Here is a 23,629-nt window from a genome sequence, read left to right on the forward strand (position 1 = left end):
CCCAGTTTGTATATCCGGCTTGATTTGATTTCGTTTGAGCTGCCCAAGTGTCTATAGCTAAAATTCTGGCACCGGTTTACCTAGTTGCAGGATATGTCACTCGGAGTTGGGTTCTGATAGTGAAAGTCTCATTGTGCCTGTAATTATCTGTATTTTTGTTTTCAAGCTAATGTCTTTATTAGTTTGAAAGGCGTGGGGATTTTTTAATGGTTATATAAATCGCTAAATCTAGGTTGAGCGCCATGTCGCAATACCACTACTTTCAACAACAAAATGAAAAAAAAAAAATAATCGTGTCAAAAAATGAGTCTTTAATTCAAATGTTAAGGTTATCGAACTTATATAAGCGCACATTTTTATCAAATATGTAAGAGTTGCGCTGATCAGGAACGATGACTTGCAACTTTAAAAGTTCGCAAAAAGTGAAAGTCTATTTTCGGTTGACCTTGTTGCGGTTGCCAACAAGAAAGAAAGCTGCCGACACAACTTGATCGTCAAAATCCTGGGTCACCAAATCGATGTGATGACATAATTAAATAGAATCTCTTTTGCGACGCGATCAGAGGGAAAGTATAGCGATGAAAATGCGAGAACATGTAGTGTTAGTATATACTGCGTTTCACTTCTTGCACGTTGCAACACACTAAATTTTGTTTGTTTTCTTTAGTCCGGGTAAGTTTAAAAGGTTACAATATTTTTCCATTAACTGGTTGTGCCATCAGTGTAACGCCGCTAACGCTAAAAGTGGCTAAAAGGTTGTTGTCAGCGTTTAGTGCCGCTATAGGAAACAAATTTTTGATTTATTCACCTTCTTAAAACCACCATTTGTTTCCTACAACGCACTGCAATAAAGATAAATTCACTTGAGTATTCACTGGAGACATTTTCCGATCAATATCAGTCTGTACCGTTCTTTGTTACTCTATTTGACAGTGACTTGCACATGACGATATGTTACTGCGCAGTCTCTTGTTCATTAGTCCTTTATCACCCTAATGTAAGAAATTGCATCAATCTTGATTAATTGGAGTAAATAACGGGTTCGAAATTGCCAGTTGAATGTTCCATCTGCGTTTTATATCCAGTGTGTATATATAGTGATTGGAAAGCCCCCACTTTCGTTATTTCGTCAATTGAAAAAAAAAGAAAAAAAAACTAGTGGTGCACACAAATGAAGCGATTTTTGCGTCTTATATATTTAGACTTCCTCATCATGCAAATGTGTTGAAGAAAAAATCCGAAAAATCCCCTTTTGACATTTTTTTTTAGCCTTCGTGGATAAAGTAGGGATGACCAAGGTTGCTTGACCACATTTTGCGCAATAAGTGCACGTCAAGAATGGAGAAGCGCGCAACCAAACAATCTGTTGAGTCGGGAAACACCTAATATGGTAACTGTGTCCAAATAACCAAAAGAACAGACCCGAACGTTGTGTTAAGGAAACATGTCAAAACAAACTTGTTATTTCAGTTTTGGTATGTGTGAGCCGTTTTGATAAATTAAAAAGCCCAAATTGCGTTGCCGATTGCAAAATGTATAAGTGAAAATCATCTTTCTTAATATTCAGGATTTATTCATTTTAAAATCAGCTTTTTTAAAAAATTTACCAGAAATCAAAAGATAAAATAGATTGTATATTTGTAGTGTAGGAAAGTTATGGAATAATATCTTGTTATTTTTGAAATGATACATACAGTATTTTAGAATATTTTCGTAGTCTCACTTGAATCGGATGATTTTAAACTTAATGAAAATAAGCAAGCGCACAATTTTGTTTTAATTTCACGGACAGATATATGTGACATTGAGTAGTCCATTTATTACGCAAGTTAGTACATAGGCTTGGTATTTATTATATTGTGTTACCACTTGACGGTATATACACGATTCTTCGAATGTGGAACGCCTTGTACCACTAGTTTTGACTACTCTAACAGCCTCGTTATCTATATCGGCTATTCCAAGGTGATGTTTTTTAGTTTAATCGACCGCCGGCCTTCCAACGTTCGATTACCTTTTAATTTAGGTTATATTCCTGCTGAAAAGGCCGTTTTTTTCCGCTTTTATAGACCCTTTATGCGGCCATTATTATTGTATTGCTGTTTAGTTTAACTTGCAGTCCATTTCCTTTAGTGCTTGTAATACATCAATGTTTTTCGTTTTAATTGTCTCTTCGTTTGGGGAACTGAGAACCAACCACAGCCGCTAAAGCGGAATCGCAGCGTCATCAACCTTGCTCCAAATAAACTTTGGAGAGAACACGTGATATATATCCAGTTCAGTGGTTTTCTACATTCAGCTGATTTTTCAAAGATTTTGAGTTAGATGTTTTGTTTTTTGCAATAGTTCGTCGGTTGCTTTGCTGAAGTGAAAAATATAGCTTTCAAAGAACTTGTCAGTTCCTCCCCCTTCTGTGGCGTCGAAACTTAATAAATGCAAAATTGGTTTATTTCGCCTCCCGGGGATGAATCGGGTTTGTTTTATAAATGCACTTCATTTCTTTTGAGTTCTTTGGTTGAAAAATAAATATGGCAGCATAAAGGTTACTAGGTCTTTTAAATTATTTAGAAAATAGTTGGATTTCTTGAGAATGGTGGTCTAGTACACCTTGAAACTGAGCTGTCGACCCTCGAGTTTCCCACCAAACGTCTTGAATAATGGGCGTATAAAATCAACCTCGGCGGCCGCGCTGCTTGCTGTGCACAGCCTCCACTCTAAACGCATTCGACCCTTGCAGAAGGTCGCTCACGACGATGCTGACGGTGGCTGGCGACACGCAACCGTCACACCCAGTCAGCTCGCGCACGCTGTCTCGATTCCAATCACGAATTCTCGTGTATCTTTTTTGACAAAGGAAGACGAGACGAGATTTGAACAGATCACGTCTTGCATCACATCAGACCGTATCGCGCTGTTTGACTTGTTTTCTGCCGCTGGCTGACTCATTATGTCAAGGATAGCTGTGCTGATAACAAGTAGAGTCACGGTCATCCGTTTTATCGTTGCCAAATTCAACTTTAATGAGCTCCTTAGGGAGATCCCATCATATGTATATATATCCGTCGGGTCACACTACTATACAAGCTTCTTCTATTCGCTAATTGATCCACCACTTTGTTTGCAAATATGTCCTTCTGGCGTCACGACTACCTATTAAGCGGATTCCGTGGGTATGAACTATTAATACGAAAATCCTATTTAACAGCATGCGGTCTTTCTTCTCAGATCCCAGATCAGACAGGTTCGATTTATCATGTAGACTATTTCGTATGGTATTAATATAATGCTGGTGCCAGTTTCAATACTGCATTTATTATATTCCGCCGATTTCTTGAGATATTATAGTCTTCAGCACCATTTTCTCTGTGGAGTCGCCTGATTTCAACAGCTGTCTCTTGCACATTTATTCAAGTCCAGAGCCTCCTATACTGTTGCTCTAAAATTTAATGCGAAGGACTTATTGCTGCTTCAAAACACACCGCTAGAAAATGATACATGATGGTGTAGTAAAGAAGAAACGAGCTTGATTTGAATATTTTATTTATTTTATTTTTTTATTTTATTTTAACCGTGATTTAAATAAATGCGACTGCATGATTACGGACCGTATGAGGTCACATTAATAATGTTTATTTTCTACTTCGGGAACTGACACAAATTTCCATTCATTCTCCATCCTTTGTTGGCATTGCCATACTATCATGAATTCAATCACCTAGCCCCTGGAAGTAGGTTCATTCTAATGGATATTCTATAATGAGACAATTAATAAAATTCTAAAAAATAAGTAAACAAATCCTTTTGAAATTATCGAAGCGAAATTAAATAAGCTTCCGCTCTTATTATTTCACGTCTGGCCGGAACTCTGAAAGGAGAAGGAATAAAAAAGAAATGACCAAGAAACGACTCGAGTGCGTAAAATTCTAACAAACAACACAACAAAACGAAAGGAAAACCTTCGCTCTCCACCTGAGCGCAAACCAGAAGGCTGTTTCAAGGCTGGAACCAATTGGCGAGACTTGGCAGCACATACATGTTGAGCACCATTGGATTTGTTCTGTTTTTAAGGTGTTTTCCGCTGGTTTCTTTCACTTACTACCGTTTCAAAGTCTGTTCTTGTTTCCTACCTTTCCTCACTTGGCTGTTTCCTCATCCTCTGCAAGAGGTGGAGCCTAACTAAGTGATGTGATGCTGCTTGCGTCGGTCCATTTCAGTCAGTTCTTGTTCAAGTCCTCTTGAAGCAACAATAAGATCCTTCTCCTGTTTTCGACTTAGTCTTTCGAACCTACAACCTAGTTTTCATCAATTTTTATCGTTTAGACGATATATAGCGAAGGATATTGAAACAGTGGACAAATTTTAATTCGCGCAATAATTGGCCGAGATGACGGAGCCCGTGAAACAAATCAGCAGTGATGTGGAAGCGTCGGCAGCAAACGACAGGAGCCGACGAAAAGTTAGCAGCGAGTTGGAGCATCCGAGCGCGCCGCCCGATGGTGGACTCCACGCCTGGTTCATCGTGTTCGCCAGTTTCCTGACCAACGGCATCATCTTCGGCATCCACAACTGTTACGGAATCATCTACCTTCGTCTCAGGATGGAATTGGAGCGGACGGGAGTCGCTGACGCAGCCTTGAAAGCATGCAAGTCATTCTTACATAAATCCTTCGTTTAAACTTTCATAGCCACCCTTTGTTTTTTGGACCCTGTCCAAATCTTTGTCAATGACGATTGGGTAACGCGTGAACTTGATTTATATATTTCTCCATTGCAGCACTGGTCGGGTCTCTCTCCATTGGAATGACTTTTTTCGTTTCACCCCTCGCCGGAATCTTGATTGACTCGATAGGATTGAGGCGGACGGCCGTTTTGGGTGGTGCAATCGCTACCGTAGGCATGCTGGCCTCTTCATTTGCTTTAGCTCACGTTAGTGCATTCAAACAAATTGATTTGACTGTTGATAATATCATAAGTTTTACTATGTCATTCAAATCTTTTTACGCATCGACAGGTCGAAGCTTTGTACCTTACTTATGGGGTGCTCTTCGGCGCTGGAACATCTTTGGCTTACAATCCTTCACTAGTGATCCTGGGCCATTATTTCCGCAAACGTTTGGGTTTAGTCAGCGGTTTGGTGACAGCTGGCAGTTCGGTTTTCACGTTCACCTTGCCGTTCTTCCTTGAATTCATCCTGGGTCTTGGACTTGAAGCGACGCTCCGAATCCTCGCCGGAATGATGGGACTTCTGATGGTTTGCGCTGTCACTTTCGTGCCCAGATTGCCGCCGACCATCGAAATCAATGGTGCCGGTACAGCAGAAGGAAGTGCAGGTTGCTCAAGGCTGTGGAAGAAGTATATCAACTTCTCCATATGGAAAAACAAGAAGTACGTCATCTGGGCCATTGCCATCCCTATCGCTATGCTCGGCTATTTCGTCCCATACGTCCATTTGGTAAGTTGAATGATGCAAACTTTCAAAGACGTTTTTAATTAAAATGTATAATTTGGAAAACGACTACAATGAAATAGGTTTCCTACGTCAAAGACGTCCTACCAGAGGCCGATGGGAAAGTTCTGGTCCTTTGCATCGGATTGTCTTCCGGCATCGGCCGGCTGATTTTTGGCAAAGTCGGGGACCATCCTAAAGTCAATCGCGTTATCCTTCAGCAGATAGCCTTTTTATCCATTGGAGTTGTCACCATGCTGTTGACCCTGGCCAATTCATTTACTTGGTTTATTATTCTGTGCCTCTTCCTGGGCTTGTTCGATGGCTGTCTGATCGCACTCGTCGGACCCATAGCCTTTGACTTTTGCGGACCAAAGAACGCTTCCCAGGCTATAGGATTTTTACTGGGACTTCACTCGCTACCCATGACTACTGGTCCGACTGTTGCAGGTAATTTTGTTTTTGTTTTTAATTTCAACCTAGTAAAATAAAATTGTAATCAAACATATTATTTCGTCGGATATATAGGTGCGATGTACGGAGCTCTTAAAAGTTACCGAATTCCGTTTTTACTTGCCGGATGTCCGCTCATCATTTGCGCATTCATTATGCTTTTGATCCATCGAGTTAAAGACCAAGACGTTGAATCGGATGAATCTGACGGATCTGTCGGGAGCGCAAATAATTCAATCAAGCGCAAATCCAGTTCGAAACCCGATGTCAACGGGAATCAGAACATTCAACCAGCGACATCTTACGGCGTTCAAGCCATTTCGCCCAATAACTTGAAAGGTTGATTTTTCTGTTCAATTTTGTTTGAATAACAAATGATGATTAATTCGTGCACACTTTTAAAAACATGTAATGTATTTTTTATTTATTAAGGCGAATGCGTGGTTGCAAATAATACTTCCGGACTCGTTCTGGGCCAGACAGAAGTGGTCATTTCCAACCGGAAGCCTGTTATTGCCAACTTGAACAACTGGTCTCCGGCTGTTGGCAGGTACCACATCGTTCCACCGATGGCTTATGGGACCACGGACCAGTGCCCAAATCCAGTTTCCCTTACTAGTTTCCAGCCAAACACATCTTCCATATTATGGTGAATAATAGTCGAGCAGAATGATGTATAAGAGGTTGGAATCTCAATCGCGCAGAAAATCTCATTCTTTAATAATAAAAATGACAGAATAGCTACGATACATTGGATAAGGAACATGGTCGGCTGGTCAGTCCTACCTCTTCCTTTAAAGTATCTTTGTATTGAAACGAATTAATAATAGTTTATACAGAAAAGCAATGGTATACTAAACACACCAACTGCTATCTTTTTGTCAAGATAAAGTATTTTCTCTTCCTCGCCAATTAGCTAACCGCAAATATTTTGAAATTTTTTTACTTCCTATTTTTGCGTACTAGCTGAAACCTGAATATATTGTTCCATTATTATTTTAATTGGGATCTATGTAAATAGGTCACACAAATGAATGAGGTACCGGAATAAAAGTGAAAACTATGACTTCAAATCTATCATTTACGTTAATAGAATGTTTACAGGTTTATTTTGGAATGCAATCAATAATCGCTATTTCATCTCATTTCAACGAGTTTCCAAGTAGTAATTTACTCTCCCTTCAGCTGCTCGTGCTAAGGACGCACCCAGTTAAGACAACCCCTACGGGTGGCAGTAAAATACTTATTTTTAAAAATGAGGACATTGCTTCCATCATCGTTGTTTCGGCGTAACTCTCTCTGGACCGGTATAAATTACGTAACCATGTGCAAACAATCTCAGATCCTTTCACTGCAAAAGCTAAAAGAATGTGGAACTACAATAAAATGTGCAAATATTTGATCAGCAAGGCTCAATTGATTCCGAATGTCAACACTTCACTATTTAAATACAAAGTCAACGTCTGAATATTCAAGAAAAAACTAACATGTTGTTCTTTTTGTAATACATATTTGCGTGTTTTTGGAGGTATGAAAGTATTTCGAAAATCTATTTGTGCAGAATTTCTCTTATAATGCAAAGTGATGACGAAACAAATGATTTTGTTTAAATTAATAAAAACTAAGGGGATAGCTAAAAGTCACATCCTCCCTCTAGTTTATAGGGCTATACTTTCAGCCTGGATTAAAATCATCGTGATTTAACGACTGAGCGAAGAAAAAAATAGACATGATTAAATTATTTCAAAACACTCATTCACATGAAAGATTCTAAGCTCAATATAAGAAAATATAAATTTTTGACAGCGATATTTATTCAGGAAATTAACGTCATATGCACACTAAATATCTTTCAATAAATTATTATCTTGAGTCGAGTACCTCGTATTAATTATGTACAAAACAACTTTAGTATAGGCATAGATAACATGCACAAGTTTTGTGAATTTAGTCAAAATTAAGGATGCAGAATTATTAAGGAATAAGGAAATGAAGACATATGATTTCTCATCATAAAAAGTCTGATCATTGTTTCCATTAATCTACCCCCAGTACGAGTACGGGTAACTGTGGTGGTGATGGTAAACTGGCGGATAATAATAAGGGTATCCATATCCATAATATGAAGGGTAGCCATATCCATAGCCATAGCCAAAATATGGATTGAAATCTTTAATTAAAAAAAAAATAACAATTATTTAGAATTCCGATAAAAGCAAACATCTTTACAAAGTCGTACAGTATTCGCTAGTTTGCATATCTGTTTCCTCCGTTTTTGCGCTGGCGACGGCCGTGTCGGAGGGTTCGTCACTCACGGGCATGCAAGCTACCAGAGAGACCAGCAATGCAACCACGACCTTCGGGAAAGTTAAAAAAAAAAAATAATTGTAATTTCAAATATGGTTTGCAAATTTATAAAACCAGACTCAAGTGAAACTTACTAAAACTTTCATTTTCGATTATTTGTCTTCAAAAGCCGCTATTCTCAGATTTCAGCCTTCCACTTTTGTCGGTGGTTCAGTAAACACTGTTGCGATCACTAAACTGCAAAACGCCGTTTTATACATGTTACTGTAGCCAACTTTAGTCATCAAATAGACCATATTTGGTATCCAACAGGAAAGGAGCTGGAGAAACCATACTTAAAACCAAGGCCAATTTCCTTTTTCTGCAGAGCTAGACAGCTTTTACAGTTCGACTAACTTTCACTTTCTCCTCGTCATGCTATTCGCAGTGAACTTAACTAACAGTGTATAAGAACAAGGTACTAACGTTCTAGAAAAGATATGCGCGAAAAAGATACGCCCGAAGAAAATTCCGGAAAATTCCAGTCAAATTCCACATTCCAGCCTGCTAATATACTTGTTCTATGCAACCGCTATTGAAGTATGCGTGAAACTTATTCACCGTACAATTTTTGTTTACTAATTATCATCTACCGTACTTATGTTGATGAGGATGTTGTATAGAAGCCGAAGAAATTTACGTATATAGTTGCTTTGAAATATTAAATTAAACGCAGATTCCATAGCACACAAATAAAACAATGCGCAATTTGTAAGCATACAAAAAGCAAAATAATTTGAATCGGTTATAGAGAGGGCAAAGTAGTACGAACGGCATGTATCAACAGTGAATGTTGTTAAATTTGGGTATTAGGAATTTCATAGATTTCATGGAGGTGGTTCATGACTCTGAATTTATTCCATTTCTGGTTACCCTTTACTCAGCAATTAAATATTTTTACATCCAGCTAGATAGACGCCTAATTAGTAATTACTTTTACTTGATTCAAAAACGGAAAAAAATTGATTTTTTGGAAATTCTTTTTAAACTAAATGAATGTGCATCGGCCATCGGCAATGAGCCAATGACGGGTTGGATTATTTGACATTTGAAATTTGTATAAACTGTGTTGTGCAGTAATGTAAACTGTTTTAAAATATTAAAACTATTTTTGTTGTTTTTTAAATTGTTCAGGGTTTAAGAAGTTGGGCTTGAGAACGCTTTGGCCAGAGTTATAATAGTTATAAAAGCTCTGCTTTTGCTGTTCCTCCTGTTCGCTGTTGCCTTTTAGTTCTAGATGACTCTGCTTCTGGGGGCTTCTTGGCCTCTGGCTAGTTGGCTGTCAAATAGGTAAATAGCGTAATTTCGACTGACATGGCAACGTTAGTTTAAAATGGCGGTCTCAATTGAAGACACACGTGTTCCGGACGCTCTACCCAACTTGGAAGTTTTAGTAGGTACATATGAAGAATTTAACTTGGGATTCAGATTAACCAAAAATCCTGAAGGTGTAAGTGACCACTACATGTGTTTTTCCTTATTTTTTTATTTATCATTATACCATCTTGCAGGGATTAAGTTTTGTCCCCAGCTTTACCAATCATAGCCACTGTGGAAGTATTCGCTCAGTTGCTACTTGCAAACAGTTCTTGGCTTCTGGAAGTACCGACGAATCCATCCGTTTATTTAATTTAAAAACTCGCTCCGAATATGGCTTTCTTCAACAGCATAATGGTATGTTTCAATATTGTGTGGTTTTCTGAAATCTGAATAGCGCAGTTTATTAATAATGGTGCATGTCATTCACTTTTAATTTGTAATAGGAACAATCACTTGCTTGGATTTTTTCCAGCAAAGCTTTCTGTTTAGTGGAAGTGATGACGGAAATGTCTGTGTCTGGAACACAAGGACATGGAATTGTGAGAAAACACTTAAAGCCCATGAAGGTGGAGTTACTGCCATCTCAATTCACCCTTCTGGAAAATTAGCGCTCACTGTTGGAAAAGACAGAGCTATGAAAACATGGAATTTGATAAAAGGCAGAACAGCTTATGTGACAAACATAAAGGCTGTTGCTGATTCTGTAAAATGGAGTCCCGAAGGAACGGTATGGGCAGTATCCATCAACAATGTAGTCAACATTTATGAAGTCAAGTCTGCAGGAATCAAGCATACCATAGACTTTAAAACAAGAGTCAACTTTGTCTTGTTTTTAAATGTTAGTATTTTTGTGTATTTACCTCTTGAACATGCATTATATTTTTATGCTATCAATTAACAGGAAGACACTTTGCTGATTGGAGGAGAAGGGCCTAATATTGTAACCCATTCCATTAGTCAACGAAAACTTCTCTCTCAGTTCAAAGCACATGAGAGAAGAGTAAAAGCTGCAGCCATTACTAAGTTAAACACACTGGAAGAACCTCATTTGGTTACAGTGTCAAATGATGGATTTATCAAACTTTGGCAAATTCTTGTAAAAATTATATTCATTTCAATGTACTCTACAACACTAACATAATTCAACCTTTTATCTAGGACATCAATGAGGAACCTGTTTTAGTTACTCAAGTGGACTCAACTTGTCGGATCACATGCTTGTCCTTGTGGACTGAGAAAAACTCCAATCCGTCTATGCAAAAGGATGTTAAACCACTTACCATTCAGTCTCATAATTCCTCCGGAGTGTCTGTTGAATTATCCAGCCCGGACAAGAATGATCCCCTAAAACTTAAGTCGTTGCTGAAACGAAAGATTGGTAATAAGGCAGTAATTGTGAAAACTACATCTGGGCCATTCATAGCTGAGCCCATAAAAATTAGAGATGATAAACGACCTCGTTTGACCTTCACTGAATAAATTACAGCTTAAATTGTATCTATTTTAAATTTCTTTACACGATCAGTTATACATTTTCTATCGTTTAACTAGTTTAATCCACACGCCATTTGAAGGGTTCATTATAGTTGTTCTCACCACCGTCGGCAACGGAACAGGATTTTTTTCGCTTGTCTTAATAGTAAAATGGCGTACGAGATTCGCAATTGTGCACTTCATTTCAAGCATTGCGAAGCGAGCTCCTATACAATTGCGAGGGCCGGCGCCGAAAGGTAGGAAAGCTAATGGATGTCGTTTAGTTTTTTCTTCCGGTGAGTGCCTGTGTAGTAGACATATAAATAAATTTAATACCGCCTCACACCGCTCACATATTTATAATAAATTGAATAACTGTTAAACCTCAGTGGGTCGAAAGTCAAAGGTTCCTCCCACAGCTCTGGATCGCGATGAATACTCCATACAGGAACGTCTATAGCACAATCCACAGGAATAGTAATACCATTGATTGTTGTGGTTTCCTTACACTCTCGCGATACGAACCTACCCAAAGAATAGTTAATTTTTAGTGCACTTACATAATATATACATTATATAATGAGCAGCTTACAGTGGCACTGGCGGAAATAAACGTAGAGATTCCAGAATTACTAGTTCCAAATACTGGAGCTTGGAAACGTCATCATAGCTAAGAGCTGAAAGATCAGATCCAATTTTTTCGATGATTTCGTCGAAGACTTTTTCCTGGATGTCGGGATAAAGACTAAGGCAGTACGTAACGTATGCCAATGCAGTGGAAGTAGTTTCGTAGCCGGCCAGAAGAAAAACGCAGGCATTCCAAGCTATTTCGTCGTCATTCAATAATGCTGACGAAAGTTTTCCTGTTTTGATTTCGGAATGCTTTCCTTCAGAAGCTTCCAAAAGCAAGTGCAGAGCGTCAATCAATGCAGGGGCCTACAAAAAATAGTTTGTAATTTTCGTATCAGTGAGATAAGTTCAGTAATTACCTCTTTTGCTTGACGGCGCCGGTCAACTACAAGTCGAACATGGTTGAGGACAAAGGCGATGAGTTTATTAGACGGTGCGAAACGAAAAAGAATCCGAAAAAAAGAACGAAGTCCTGGGAAGCAGACAAGCATGACCACAATCCGACTGAGATCCAGGCGAAAAAACTTTCTGACGGCTTCAAGAATTTCGTCCTATTTTAAACATAAGCTTGGTTTACTGTGGAAAGTATTTATGGTATTTAACCAAAGCCAAGTTAAGCTTACTTGAACATTTCTTTGGCAATCAAGTTGAAGCGCGAGCGCACAACGACTAATCACATCAAGCGTGAGACCTTGAAATGGTTCATAAATTTCCAGCTCAGTTGAAGGATCTGATCTCTCTTTCAGGATATTGATAAAGAGATCGGTGCATTCGTTTATGGTAGGGAACATCTATATAAAAAAAATTGAAAGGGGAAAGTTTGTTTAATATTGTTGTAAAATAGATGAGGCATTAATTCATAGACTTACTGCTTTTAATTTAAGAAGACTGTATGTTGGTGTTAGGACATGTCTAACTTCTTTCCACCTTTCATCTCTCAAAGAAACTAGTGTTGGCATACCTCGTGGGACATCCTAAATATGGAAATAGGGATAGTTTAAAAAATTGCATAACATTTATAACCTTTATACATACTGGTCTATTGGTGAAAATATTGATATCTTTCATAAGAACTTCTTTCAAAATGTCAAGGTCAGCCAACATAATTCTGGGTTTAAGTCCCATGTAATAGCTATTACAAAGATGTGAAAAAAACATAATTAACATATTTATTCTAATAAATTAATTCAAATTCATATATGTTGTCTTACCCCACAACTTTCCCATATTTCGTCAGCCATTCAGTTTGTTTTTCTTGAATACTCTGTCAGAATTAATTAATTATTAAACTGAAATTTGATTTAACTGAGTATACAAGTATACTTTGGTTTTTGACCATCGCAGCTGGTGGAGATTGCCATATATAAAGTGAGCTTTGTTTGGGCAAACAATCCCATACGATTGTAAATAATTTAGTGCTTTCCATCTTTGGCTATATAAAATAAAAATAAATGGATAAAAACAGATATATTTAAGGATTTCGATCGACTCTTACTTACAAAACCCAAATTGAAATAAGTACCCCACTAGCACATATTATAGAAGAAAACCCGCTAATGTTATTTCCCATAGTTTTTCTTTAAACAACAAGGCAAACGTCAGAGAGAGATGATTAGAATGGAGTTTCAGTCAGTTGGACATGTTCGTTGTAATCTTGTGTTTTTGTTTTGGTCCCAGAAATTTGCACCGCGGAATAGCAAACTCCTCCCCTAGAAAAGGGGGAGGAGCCAATTCGCGTGTGAAAAAGCCGCGGGGGGATAAAATTATACCGTTGAATTTAGTATTTACTAAAGTAAGTATAAGTATAATGACATTAACAATGATATCATTTCCAAACAAAGAAACAATGAACAAGTTAGAACGCCATTTGGATATAATGAAACTTGCGTAAATGGTCACGGCCAAGTTATCGGTTTACATCGTTCAGTAATTCCCGGTCGTGATTACAAGTCAATGGACTTTTTAAGGCAATGTAGCTGATATTCTGGGAGTTTTCACCAGTTAAATTAGACAGAACTAAGGAAAAGGTTTGCCACGGGTTTTCTTGATGAAAAACACGAAAACTATCGCCGGCTTGACCGGCGAAAGTTTACAGAAATTTCTTTTACAAGATCGACGCCCACACTACAATATCCTTAGTCAGTGTTAACAAAATAATTTAAATTATTGTTTAAGAAAATTCCTATTGTGATATACGAATTAGTATTCACCCAAAGCGAAATTCGACTGTAGGTCCCTCATAACTCCATTGATGTCAGAATGGGAGACATTCTTCGACGCCCAAATTTCTCAATATTCCAGTTCATTTATAATTATTAGAATTCATAAAACTTTCAAGCTTTCAAGTGAGTCGATGATTGAAACAAATAACTAACACTGGAAGACTAAGTACCTACAAGCAGCCCAGCTCTGCCCAGCAGCTTCTCACTATTGCACCGGTCCCTTTGATCCAACATTCAAGTTGTGACGCTGCTCGGTATTAATATAGACGGTCCGTTGTCCCTCCTTATCACTCACCATTGCGTCATGGCAACGTCGATACAGGTAGTGTACATACACGTATAATGTACACCTTTTGCAAGTTTCACGTTACCCGACAGCTCTCGGGCGGTAGGTCACACACGAGATTTTCGTCAATCGAAAACAATTCATCCGAGAGAGTTCGGTTAATGCTTAATGGAGATCACCTAAATGTTCTGTTTGAATAAACAATAATGTCATTTCCTAACAATGAACAGGATGGAACGCCATTCGGAGATGACGAAAATTGTGAAAATGTTCACGGGTATTTAATTGGATTTCATCGTACGAAGATTGCCGATCGTGCATCCACGTCAACGGACATTTAGAGGCAATACAGTTCATATTCGGGGAGTTTTCCATTGCAAAATAAGACACAGCTTGACAGTTCAATTGCAATGAGCATTCAATGTGGTACGCAGGTAATATCACTTATAATGGAAATACGGAATATTACCTGCTCCAACTTCATATGAATTTCTCCCTGACGCCTTTACAACATCAGATGCTACCATTGACAAAATTGAAATGCCTTATATCGATAACAATATACAATAGTGGAATCGCAATAACACAAAGTGATTTCACGATGTAACTCGCTCATTTCGCCACTGATTTTGAAATAGGCGAAAAACATCGACGCCCAAGTTCCTCATTAAATCAGTTCATTTATAATTATCTTACAACTTTCAAATGAGTCGATAGTTTTTGAAACAAATAACTGAAAATCAAGAATAAACCATAATAATTCATCTATCACCTAGGTGTACAATTCATTATCTCTCCGCCACTCCTGTGACACTCGATCGCAAAAAACTAAAAAAATTTAAAATCCAAACTCGATTCAAATATTTGATTCGATCGATGGTAAATACCGAAAAGGTGGCTAATCGGAAAGGAAAACGGCCGGAAATAAAAATCGACGATCGTTTTTCTTACGTCATAGATTTCCAAACAAGTGCTGCGAGTGTGTGTTGTGTGCGCAAATTCTCAACATCAATTCAACACACAGTCATCAGCTGTGGGGTGTATATATAAGAAAGTTGTCGACGGAATAAGTTGGAAATGTCAACGCCACTTTGACTTGCCAACTTAACATAATGAAGATCGTTATTTAGATGTGTATATTCTAGTCTGTGGACTGTAAGCAAAACGACTTGAACAAGAGGAAGGGCCATTCATTCTCGAAGGCTAACGAAACAAAACAAGCCATTTTTTATACAGTTTGCGTCCCTGACTTGTATAAATGCGGCCAACTTGGCGGTCACTTTATACAGTCGCCATTACTCTTTTGAAGCAAAAGAGAGAACACTCCTCCACGGTTGATAAATAAAAGCCAAAAGTCCACACACGCAGCACAGCACAGGAGCCGACGAGATTGAGTGTATAGAAAACCTTTTGTGTCTTTTATTTTTCTTGTTCCATACAGTTGTTGGACTATTTTTCTTTCTTATATATATTCTTTTGAAACAGTATTCACGGTTGGCTCGGCCGCTGACTGATGAACGCTCCCGCACCGGAACACAGCAGTCAGCGGGATCGAGCGGGCGGAACTTATTCCTTTTTTATTTACACACCTGGAATATTCAATTTATTTTGGCTTTTTTTTTCTTCTTTATTGACGTTAATGTGTAACTTGTAAGCACTTAGCAAGTTACAAACAATATAAACAGAAGCCGCGGCTTTTTTTTTTTTTATTTTAAATCCCGCCGATTAGAGAGAGAGAGGCAATACCGCAGCAACGCTGCTGAAATTGACGCAAAGTCAATTTCTCTCTCAACAGCAGCAGCAGCAGCAACCCCGAAAATCAAATAAGAAAGACGCTTGCTATTATACAATAACAACACGCTTCTCACCTGATCACGTTATCAAATCTCTTTCGGCCTACAATACATCATCATATAAATAACTTGGTGTTATATACCAAATTGTCTTTAATAATTCTGTCGGTTGTTTATAGTATTCCTAACCATTTTTTACCCAGGGTGTGGTAAGACTCTCTTTTTACTCATCCGTTAGGGGAATTTCTCACAATCACCTCCCTGACAAAACATTTCCAGCCATTGAGAAATGCTATGTATATAAAGAAGCCGCAAATAATATAGAACTGCTCCTGTTGGTTCTTCTTCGTTCACAATCGCCTATTGGTTGATAGAACAATTTTTTTTGCTAAAATGGGCGGGAAAAAAAATAAAAGAAACGGAATTCGCTTAAAAAATGTTTGATAGAAAACACTGGAGGACTACGTATAAGTCTGTCAATTGCGCCGGTCCCTTTGTGTTCCAACATTTAAGTAGTTGGCGCTGCGCTCGGTATTCAAGACATATACCCTCCTTATCACTCGCCATTGCGTCATGGCAACGTCAATATAGGTACAGTGTACACGTATTACACACACCTTTTGCAGTTTCGCGTTACCCGCCACGCCTCGAGCGATACGACACACACGATATTTTGATTCATCCGAGAGAGATTGGTCAATAAAGAGACCCAAATCTAAATGTTGTTCTTGAATAATCAATGATGTCATTTTCAATCAATGAGCAAGATAGTAGACTATTTGGAGATGACGAAACTTATAAAAATATGCATGGTCAATTTAGTGGGTTTTGTCGTTCCAAGGTTGCTGGTCATGAATTCAAGTCAACGGACTTTGAGGCATAATACAGTTCATATTCTGGAAGCTTTCACCAGTAAAATTAGATAATGCTGGGAGGAAGGTCCATCGGATCTATCATCAAGACTTTGGTGACGAACTTACCACCGAGTCAAGGTGACGTAAAGTTATCCTGCGACCAACCTCTCAGCCTCAGATAGAAAAGAAATTTTAAATGCGTTGGTATAAGCGTTCCAATTATCTAAAATGTATTAGTAATTACGCCTAAAGAAATAACGCTGTAGTTCGCTCATTTCTGCACTGAATTTTGAATGGGCGACAAGCACCGACACCCAAACTTCTCATTTATACAGTTCATTTATTATTATCTAAAAACTTTCAAATGGGTCGATAGTTGAAACAAATAACTGAAAATCGAGAATTGAACGTCGTATTGCACTAACACCTGGCAGGTGTACAATTCAGTTTCTCTGCGCCACTCCTGCTGGGCCAATCGATGGCAATCAACTCTAATGGCTGCACCTTTCGACCGTTGAGAATAACAAAGTAAAGAAAATTGAAAATTCATCAAAGATTCGATTGGATCGATGGCATGTACCAGAAAAAGCGGCTAATCGGAAAAGGAAAACGGCCGGGAATGAAATCGACGATCGTTTTTACGTTTTATTCTTTCCCACGTCAAATAAGATTTTCAACAAGTGCGCGCGAGAGTTTCTTGCTGTGTGCATAATCTTTCGTGATTTATTTATGCGCGAGATTAATATCCCCCTTTAAAAAAAAGTTAAAAGGAGCGATCACACAGCAGATGCCAAGAGATGAGGAAAAAGTTGCGCGATGGGCCGCAGAAATGAAATATGACCGCGCGGGATGTGTTTGTTGGTTGTTTGGTCGGTCGGTGTTGCGCGCCGGGTGCTTATTAATTACATGAGGCTTTTTAAGCCGATTTTTTTTCTTTTTTAATAATATTTGTTTGTTTTGATTATTCCTTGCGTGTAATATAATATATAGTTTAGGCTTCCCGCTTGTCTTGCCATATACTTGGTTTGTATATTGTGCGATGTGATTGTGCTTGCGTGCGCTCCTCACAGCACACAGGCCAGCAGCACCGGGGCGGCGGCGTTGGCGTGGTGTGCATTTAACAATAAATGACGTGCCGATTGTTTGCTGAGGGGCTTTTCAATATAAAGAGAGAATCTCTTGTGCCAAAAATCGCGTTGGCCCGTTTCTCTCGCTCTTTTCTTATATAATATTACTGTATTGCTGGGCCCCTGCGTCTTATATAGATTCTATCCAGCAGCAGCATCCAGCACAACACAGTTTGCCACCGCCGCCGTCAAAATGCAGCAGCATGGGATCCATTGATACAGCCAAATGGATTTTCTCGTGAAAAAAGTCTTTCAATAAAAGTATTTTAAAAACAGCAAATTAAATAACAAGTTAAAATTCTTCGTCAAAAAGTCTTATTTCCGGGTTAAATAATGGATCGAAAAGTCCAGCGCTTAGTTGCGTGCAATTTCCGTTTGATTGCGCGCATCAGTGTTGGCTGTGCGCTGGATTAAACTGTGAAAGTTTGGGCCTTGCGCGCATTCAGTATGGCTGCGCGTATAAAATGTGCAATTTCCTGTTTGATTGCGCGTATCATTGTTGGCGGCGCGCAGGTTTAAAATGTACAAGTTTGGGTCTTGCGCGCATTTCAGTATGGGTGCGCGCATATTCCCTTCGACCAGCACGCATTTTAGTGTCTGGGCACGCATTTTCCCCCTGCGATGCGCGCATATTAGTGCGTTTCCGCGCAAAAATTCCAGAATTTGGGACGCGCATTTTAGTTTTTTGCGCGCAAGACAAATTCCGCGCATTTTAGTGTCCGCGCAACGCGCACGCGCATTCTAGTAATACTAATACATACACCACCCTACAACAATAGAAAATATAACTAGATATTGCAACGTTTATAATTTTTTTTTACAAAATTAAAGGCGGTAAGGCTATTATGGACCATTAAACCAAAGTCCGATCCTAGTTCCAATTTTTAAAAGTGCAACGTATCAGTAGGCACGTTGGTTAACGTTTCTTCTAACTGTGAAGCTTGCTGTTGAGTAAGGTATGTAAGATTTTGACAGTTTGTTCTAAGATCCTTTTAGTCCCAAAAGGAGTGCTCATTGTTTTTTAAAAAATACAGTTATTTTACTGTCGTGGGAAACGTCGGGAAAAAGAAATCGAAGATGCTAGGATTTGGATACATGCTGTTGGTGATGCTCATCGTGGCAACTATCAGCATTGCCGAAAACTCTCGCACTCACGAAGGCCTTTTGCCAAGTTCGGCATTTCACCATGCTGTGCCAATTGGACAAGAAGCACTGGATTTGATCCCTGAATTTTGAAACTCAGTCAAAATTCAGTTCAATGTCCACCCACATTCTGTATAATAATTTTTCTGTCCTGAATTCCATTGTCAGTTTTTCTTCTTTTGCTTTTATTTTAATTTGATTGACATTTCAATTAATTTTGAAGACATCATTTTACGACACAAATTTATCTTTAAAAAAGAAATGAAACGTGCTAAAATGAATTTTATATGAGAATTATACCTGCCTCTGATGTTCCAATATAGAATCTTAAATCGTACAATGAAGCCATTAATAATCGTGAACCTTTTGTCGTTTTTATTTTTATCACGATAAGAATTATTTTAAAAAAAGGAAACACTAGTTTTGGCGAATTCTACTAGTTAAGAAAAAGATAATACGGCCAAACGGGTTACCAGAAAAACCAACATACATTTACAACTGGAGAATCAAATTATGTACTTGAATGCAGCATACATGGTGATTGCAGCTGTAACGAAGTACTGGATGCGATAGATCGAGACTAAACTGTAGGATACCAATAAAACGGAGAGAACCGCGAACGCGCTACCCAAGTAGCCATAGGAACCATCAGCACTACGATTTTATATAGAAAAAAAAAATTAAATTTCAACTATCAAACGGATTTTGTTATCTGATAAGACAAAAAAAAAAAAAGAGACGCACCTATCATGGACAGATTTAGATTTTTGTAAAATCATCATTCCGCATATACTCCAGACGAAACTAGGGACCAACCAATAATCATTCGGCAAAGTTAAGCTGTAAAAACACAAAAAGGATAAGAGAGTGGTTACTTAATCATATTAACCAAATTTTTAAATTAAAAGTAATACCTTGGGCTTGTGCTCCACACAACAAGAGTTGGAAGACTGAGGATGGCTGTGGAAAACCATAGTAAGGATATTGTTGTATTAATATGAAAGTCATCATCGACTTCTTGGTTTTCTTCGTCACCCAACATAGATTCCAATTCGTCCTCAAAATAATCGAACAACTTGAAATAGAACGTAAAAACTCTTAGTTAGTGTGAAATGGAAAAACAAATGATAAATTAACTATTATATAATGAATGGTTATAACCTTCCAAATATAAACACCAAGGCCAAGAAACAGCGCTAGGGAACCGCAGGTACTGCATCCGATTGCGATGAGAGCCACTGATATGACTAAAGGTATCCGAGACAGGCCAATCGCTACAACCTCGGCAACAATCAATGATATTCCGAAGGAACTCCTCAGATATCTAGAAGAGAAACACTAAATAAACGCAAACATTTTCCAATTAAGAAGATAGAAACTTATTACCGGATTATTATGGTGTGCAAAACATTTCCTCCAATATATATTCCCAGGCAGAAAATAACGGACAGCATGATGGCTAAACTCCAGGCAATGAATCCAAGAATGAAGTACATGAAAGGAAAGCCAAGCCCATGATTCCGGAGAAGAAATTCATCGGACGGCAGAAAAGGCCAAGCCGGCAGATGTAATGAATCGATAATTCTAGAAGTAATAAAAGTTTCAATAATTAAAAAAATATATACTATGGTCTCATTAAATTCAACAAGTAATACCCAAAGCAAATAGAGAAAGCCTCAGGAATAAGGGCCATTTTGATGACTGGCATTTCGACGAGGCAAGATAAAATGGACGGGACTGCATTATTGGATTGTTTCTCTTTAAGTTGCCTTGAAAAACAATACAAAAAAATTGCAAATAGCATCGGCAAAAGAAAAGGCGAATAAAACCGGGCCAGTTGGGCACACATGCCAATCCAGTCAGTAGAAACTCTATTAAGATAATAATAAAAAATTTCATTTATGAAAATGTAAAGAATCTTTTAAAACCGCAATTCATACTCGATTTCGTAAGTGCATTTTGGATTGGGACTGATAAACTGAAGATGCACTGAATCATATTCGCTATCGACAGGAGTTTTAGGAACATGAAGATGAACAGAAAAGCTCTGATTTGACAGGAAGTATTGGCTTTCATGAGACCATGGCACAATTTTTCGTACAATTGCATTTTTTTCCATAGGACAATCGTTTCCGTTGATCTTAAGGAAGATTGACTGCCATGATCTATTGAGGTCTGGTAAAGTTACGTTGAATGAAACGGCGTTACTCGGAACCACTATCTTTCCAGCTGAAGCAAATGGGATGTAACTTGCGAAAGGGAAGCGGATTTCAACGTTTCTATCAATAGAGCGGTGCACATCAAACAAAATAGATCCCTATGGTAAAAGGCACACATGAAAAGTTATTAAATATTAAATTATAGAAAAGGACTTAACGGAGTACCTTTTGATAACTTTTGGGGATTAAAAATACAATATGAGTGAAACCATTCTCTTTGAGTTTGACCAAGTCCAGGTAGACAAACTTCCGCTTAACAAAATCACCGGCATTCGGTAACAGAACAGTTTGATGTGATAAATCGATACCGCGTTCACTACATATTAGAGGTGTTAAAAAACAACAATACATGAAGAAAAACTAAAATTTAAGATTAAATTCATCATAAAAAATGTTGATAATTACCAGAATCTAGTATTTTTGTGCCAAGTCAAAGCAACACAGCCGAAAACCCAATATTTAATGGGTAGTCCAGATGCTACAGCCGCCAAACGATCTCGATAAGCGTTGTCGACTAAGGGAATCATATAATAGCTATTGCTATATTTTTCCTTTTCTTGTTCAATGCTGGCAGTGAAATGTGGCACAACAACTTCTCTCCATCGTCCTTCTGGATCAAAATCGACTTCTCTTACATTCAGGAAATTTTTAAAGCTTTTCCCTTCATTGCGCTTTTGTAAATTGGAAAAAAATGTTGGAAAATATGAAATTTAAATTTTGATTAATTAATAACCTTCATGAGGTGATAGAGGAGAATTTCTTTTCGTAAATCAACCCGTTCAATCCAGTTCTGCGTTGAAGGTTCAACCATATCGAATAGAGATCGAACTACTGTCGAAACTACCTGTTTACACCACACTAAACACTACATTACTACTTACACAAATAAGCGTAATTAGCATGTCATAATACCGTACCTATACACAGATGATCAACAGCAAGCCAAACTGTCGGCATTTCGGTAGTCTGGCAAATAAAAATCGAAACTATACATTTTGACTGAATCTATTTTAACAAATTTATATTTTAATTGATGCTAATTTACCAGAACGTTGATTGTTGGTGAATTAGCAGCAGTAAGCCCAGACCGAACTTGAATATCTCTGTCCGCTCCACCGATTGATGCTAAAGCGACGTGTTTTGTTCGATTTGTCGATTCGTTCCAAAATGTACTGGTTTCTTGATAAAAACTGTCCATGTCCTCATCTAGCACTATAACAGGACTTTTGTGTGGGGTGGCTAGAGTGATAATGGTGGTCACTAGAGCAGAATCAAAATCCATTTCACTAAAAACTGCTTTAGCAACCATTCCCCCCTGAAATATATAAAGAATAATTATAATAAATTTTGGATATTAAATTTGTCAGTACCCAACCATAGAGTGGCCAATTAAAAGCAGTGACTTTTGTTGGTGATGAGTAGATTTGTAGAGATGGAGAATTCTGTTAATACAACTACTAGTAAACATAGTTTGTTGCTTCAGTATACCCCCATACAGAGCTGAAAACTCTTCATGGAAATCAATTGTAAAAAAGTCAAAGTGAAAATGTTTCTTTGAATCCAGAGATTTGCGATAAGCAAAAGAAGCAAGAGACCGAACTGTAATTGCCACACATTAAATTAATTTTTGCTATAACAAGTTCATGACATAGTGAAACTATACCTTGTTTATAAGACCCTGCATTTCCTGGTATAAAAAGAACTGGAATTCCAGTAAATTCACCCTTTTTATATCTTTCAGCTTGCTCTCCTTCTCCGTACACAAATAAGTTGTAATTAGGGAATTCAGTTGATGTTGGTTCATTTAATTTGATTTTCTATAATAACAGAATTTTTAAAAATGGCAATCTTTAATAAGGACAGAAGTAATACTCTTACAATATATTGCGGATATTCAAACATGAAGGTCATTTCGCATTTGTTGTCTTCCAATTCGAAAACAAAACGATGAATCCCTCGAATGAAGGAGAACGTGAGAAGGGAGCCAACTAACAGTTTGAGCAAATTGTTTTTCTTCATTTTCACGTAAAATTTATGTGTCTCCCTTCACGACAATACACTTTTCACCAGTAAATAGTTTTCACAAGCAATATTATACCAAGATAAATATATTTTTTGTAAACTATGAAATTAGCTTAAAAAATCTATGACAACAAAAAGGAAAATATTGTCATTTGACATTTCAAAATATTTACTAAGAATGTCGTCTGCACATCCGAATTGCATGGTTGCCAATATGCTGTAGAAATCATTGAAAAATATTTTACTCATCGATATTCGATAACAACCATGACTAATAAGGATTAGGAAATCATAA

General features: G+C 37.9%; 4 protein-coding genes and 1 long non-coding RNA gene across 5 annotated transcripts; 3 read left to right on the forward strand and 2 right to left on the reverse strand.

Annotated features, from left to right (window-relative positions):
- The first annotated feature begins 4,192 nt into the window (after window positions 1–4,192).
- Window positions 4,193–6,965, forward strand: LOC124341807 (monocarboxylate transporter 10-like). The gene is made up of 6 exons (XM_046794757.1): window positions 4,193–4,643; window positions 4,775–4,926; window positions 5,012–5,452; window positions 5,530–5,896; window positions 5,975–6,238; window positions 6,332–6,965. The coding sequence occupies exons 1-6, from the start codon at window positions 4,385–4,387 to the stop codon at window positions 6,550–6,552; spliced, it is 1,704 nt and encodes a 567-aa protein (XP_046650713.1). The 5' UTR covers window positions 4,193–4,384; the 3' UTR covers window positions 6,553–6,965.
- Window positions 6,966–9,545: 2,580 nt separating this feature from the next.
- LOC124341779 (p21-activated protein kinase-interacting protein 1-like) lies at window positions 9,546–11,062 on the forward strand. Its single transcript, XM_046794722.1, has 5 exons — window positions 9,546–9,695; window positions 9,757–9,919; window positions 10,009–10,403; window positions 10,467–10,661; window positions 10,724–11,062. The coding sequence occupies exons 1-5, from the start codon at window positions 9,579–9,581 to the stop codon at window positions 11,042–11,044; spliced, it is 1,191 nt and encodes a 396-aa protein (XP_046650678.1). The 5' UTR covers window positions 9,546–9,578; the 3' UTR covers window positions 11,045–11,062.
- Window positions 11,026–13,353, reverse strand: LOC124341777 (cytochrome P450 3A24-like). Its single transcript, XM_046794720.1, has 10 exons — window positions 13,168–13,353; window positions 12,992–13,100; window positions 12,880–12,932; window positions 12,704–12,800; window positions 12,538–12,642; window positions 12,292–12,459; window positions 12,028–12,219; window positions 11,631–11,974; window positions 11,423–11,563; window positions 11,026–11,342 (listed from the first exon to the last, which is right to left on the reverse strand). Exons 1-10 carry the CDS (start codon window positions 13,236–13,238, stop codon window positions 11,102–11,104), a joined length of 1,521 nt encoding a protein of 506 aa, XP_046650676.1. The 5' UTR covers window positions 13,239–13,353; the 3' UTR covers window positions 11,026–11,101.
- A 5,455-nt stretch (window positions 13,354–18,808) lies between these two features.
- On the forward strand, window positions 18,809–19,430 carry LOC124342303. The gene is made up of 2 exons (XR_006918764.1): window positions 18,809–18,906; window positions 18,985–19,430. It is a non-coding gene; the product is annotated as an uncharacterized LOC124342303 (long non-coding RNA).
- A 15-nt stretch (window positions 19,431–19,445) lies between these two features.
- Window positions 19,446–23,518, reverse strand: LOC124342299 (GPI inositol-deacylase-like). Its single transcript, XM_046795264.1, has 15 exons — window positions 23,191–23,518; window positions 22,976–23,129; window positions 22,688–22,911; window positions 22,358–22,627; window positions 22,230–22,278; window positions 22,046–22,170; window positions 21,718–21,983; window positions 21,478–21,628; window positions 21,034–21,410; window positions 20,749–20,964; window positions 20,480–20,677; window positions 20,255–20,417; window positions 20,008–20,168; window positions 19,838–19,933; window positions 19,446–19,747 (listed from the first exon to the last, which is right to left on the reverse strand). Exons 1-15 carry the CDS (start codon window positions 23,329–23,331, stop codon window positions 19,600–19,602), a joined length of 2,739 nt encoding a protein of 912 aa, XP_046651220.1. The 5' UTR covers window positions 23,332–23,518; the 3' UTR covers window positions 19,446–19,599.
- Between the last annotated feature and the right edge of the window lie 111 nt (window positions 23,519–23,629).

The sequence above is a fragment of the Daphnia pulicaria genome, chromosome 6 (assembly GCF_021234035.1).
Source record: "Daphnia pulicaria isolate SC F1-1A chromosome 6, SC_F0-13Bv2, whole genome shotgun sequence".
Classification (NCBI taxonomy): Eukaryota; Metazoa; Arthropoda; class Branchiopoda; order Diplostraca; family Daphniidae; genus Daphnia; species Daphnia pulicaria.

Bases quoted from the DNA above. Each gene is read 5' to 3' on its own strand.
- LOC124342299 (XM_046795264.1), bottom strand. From the start codon at position 23,331: ATGAAGAAAAACAATTTGCTCAAACTGTTAGTTGGCTCCCTTCTCACG. The intron at 21,411-21,477 runs GTACTCCGTTAA...CTTTTACCATAG, and splicing joins TCCCCAAAAGTTATCAAAAG to GGATCTATTTTGTTTGATGT. The intron at 19,934-20,007 runs GTATTACTTTTA...GTGTTTTTACAG, and splicing joins GTGTGGAGCACAAGCCCAAG to CTTAACTTTGCCGAATGATT.
- LOC124341779 (XM_046794722.1), top strand. From the start codon at position 9,579: ATGGCGGTCTCAATTGAAGACACACGTGTTCCGGACGCTCTACCCAAC. The intron at 10,404-10,466 runs GTTAGTATTTTT...ATCAATTAACAG, and splicing joins ACTTTGTCTTGTTTTTAAAT to GAAGACACTTTGCTGATTGG. The intron at 10,662-10,723 runs GTAAAAATTATA...CCTTTTATCTAG, and splicing joins TCAAACTTTGGCAAATTCTT to GACATCAATGAGGAACCTGT.
- LOC124341777 (XM_046794720.1), bottom strand. From the start codon at position 13,238: ATGGGAAATAACATTAGCGGGTTTTCTTCTATAATATGTGCTAGTGGG. The intron at 12,801-12,879 runs GTAAGACAACAT...TCTTTGTAATAG, and splicing joins AAATATGGGAAAGTTGTGGG to CTATTACATGGGACTTAAAC. The intron at 11,343-11,422 runs GTTTAACAGTTA...TCTACTACACAG, and splicing joins TTGACTTTCGACCCACTGAG to GCACTCACCGGAAGAAAAAA.
- LOC124341807 (XM_046794757.1), top strand. From the start codon at position 4,385: ATGACGGAGCCCGTGAAACAAATCAGCAGTGATGTGGAAGCGTCGGCA. The intron at 4,644-4,774 runs GCAAGTCATTCT...TCTCCATTGCAG, and splicing joins TGACGCAGCCTTGAAAGCAT to CACTGGTCGGGTCTCTCTCC. The intron at 5,897-5,974 runs GTAATTTTGTTT...TCGGATATATAG, and splicing joins TACTGGTCCGACTGTTGCAG to GTGCGATGTACGGAGCTCTT.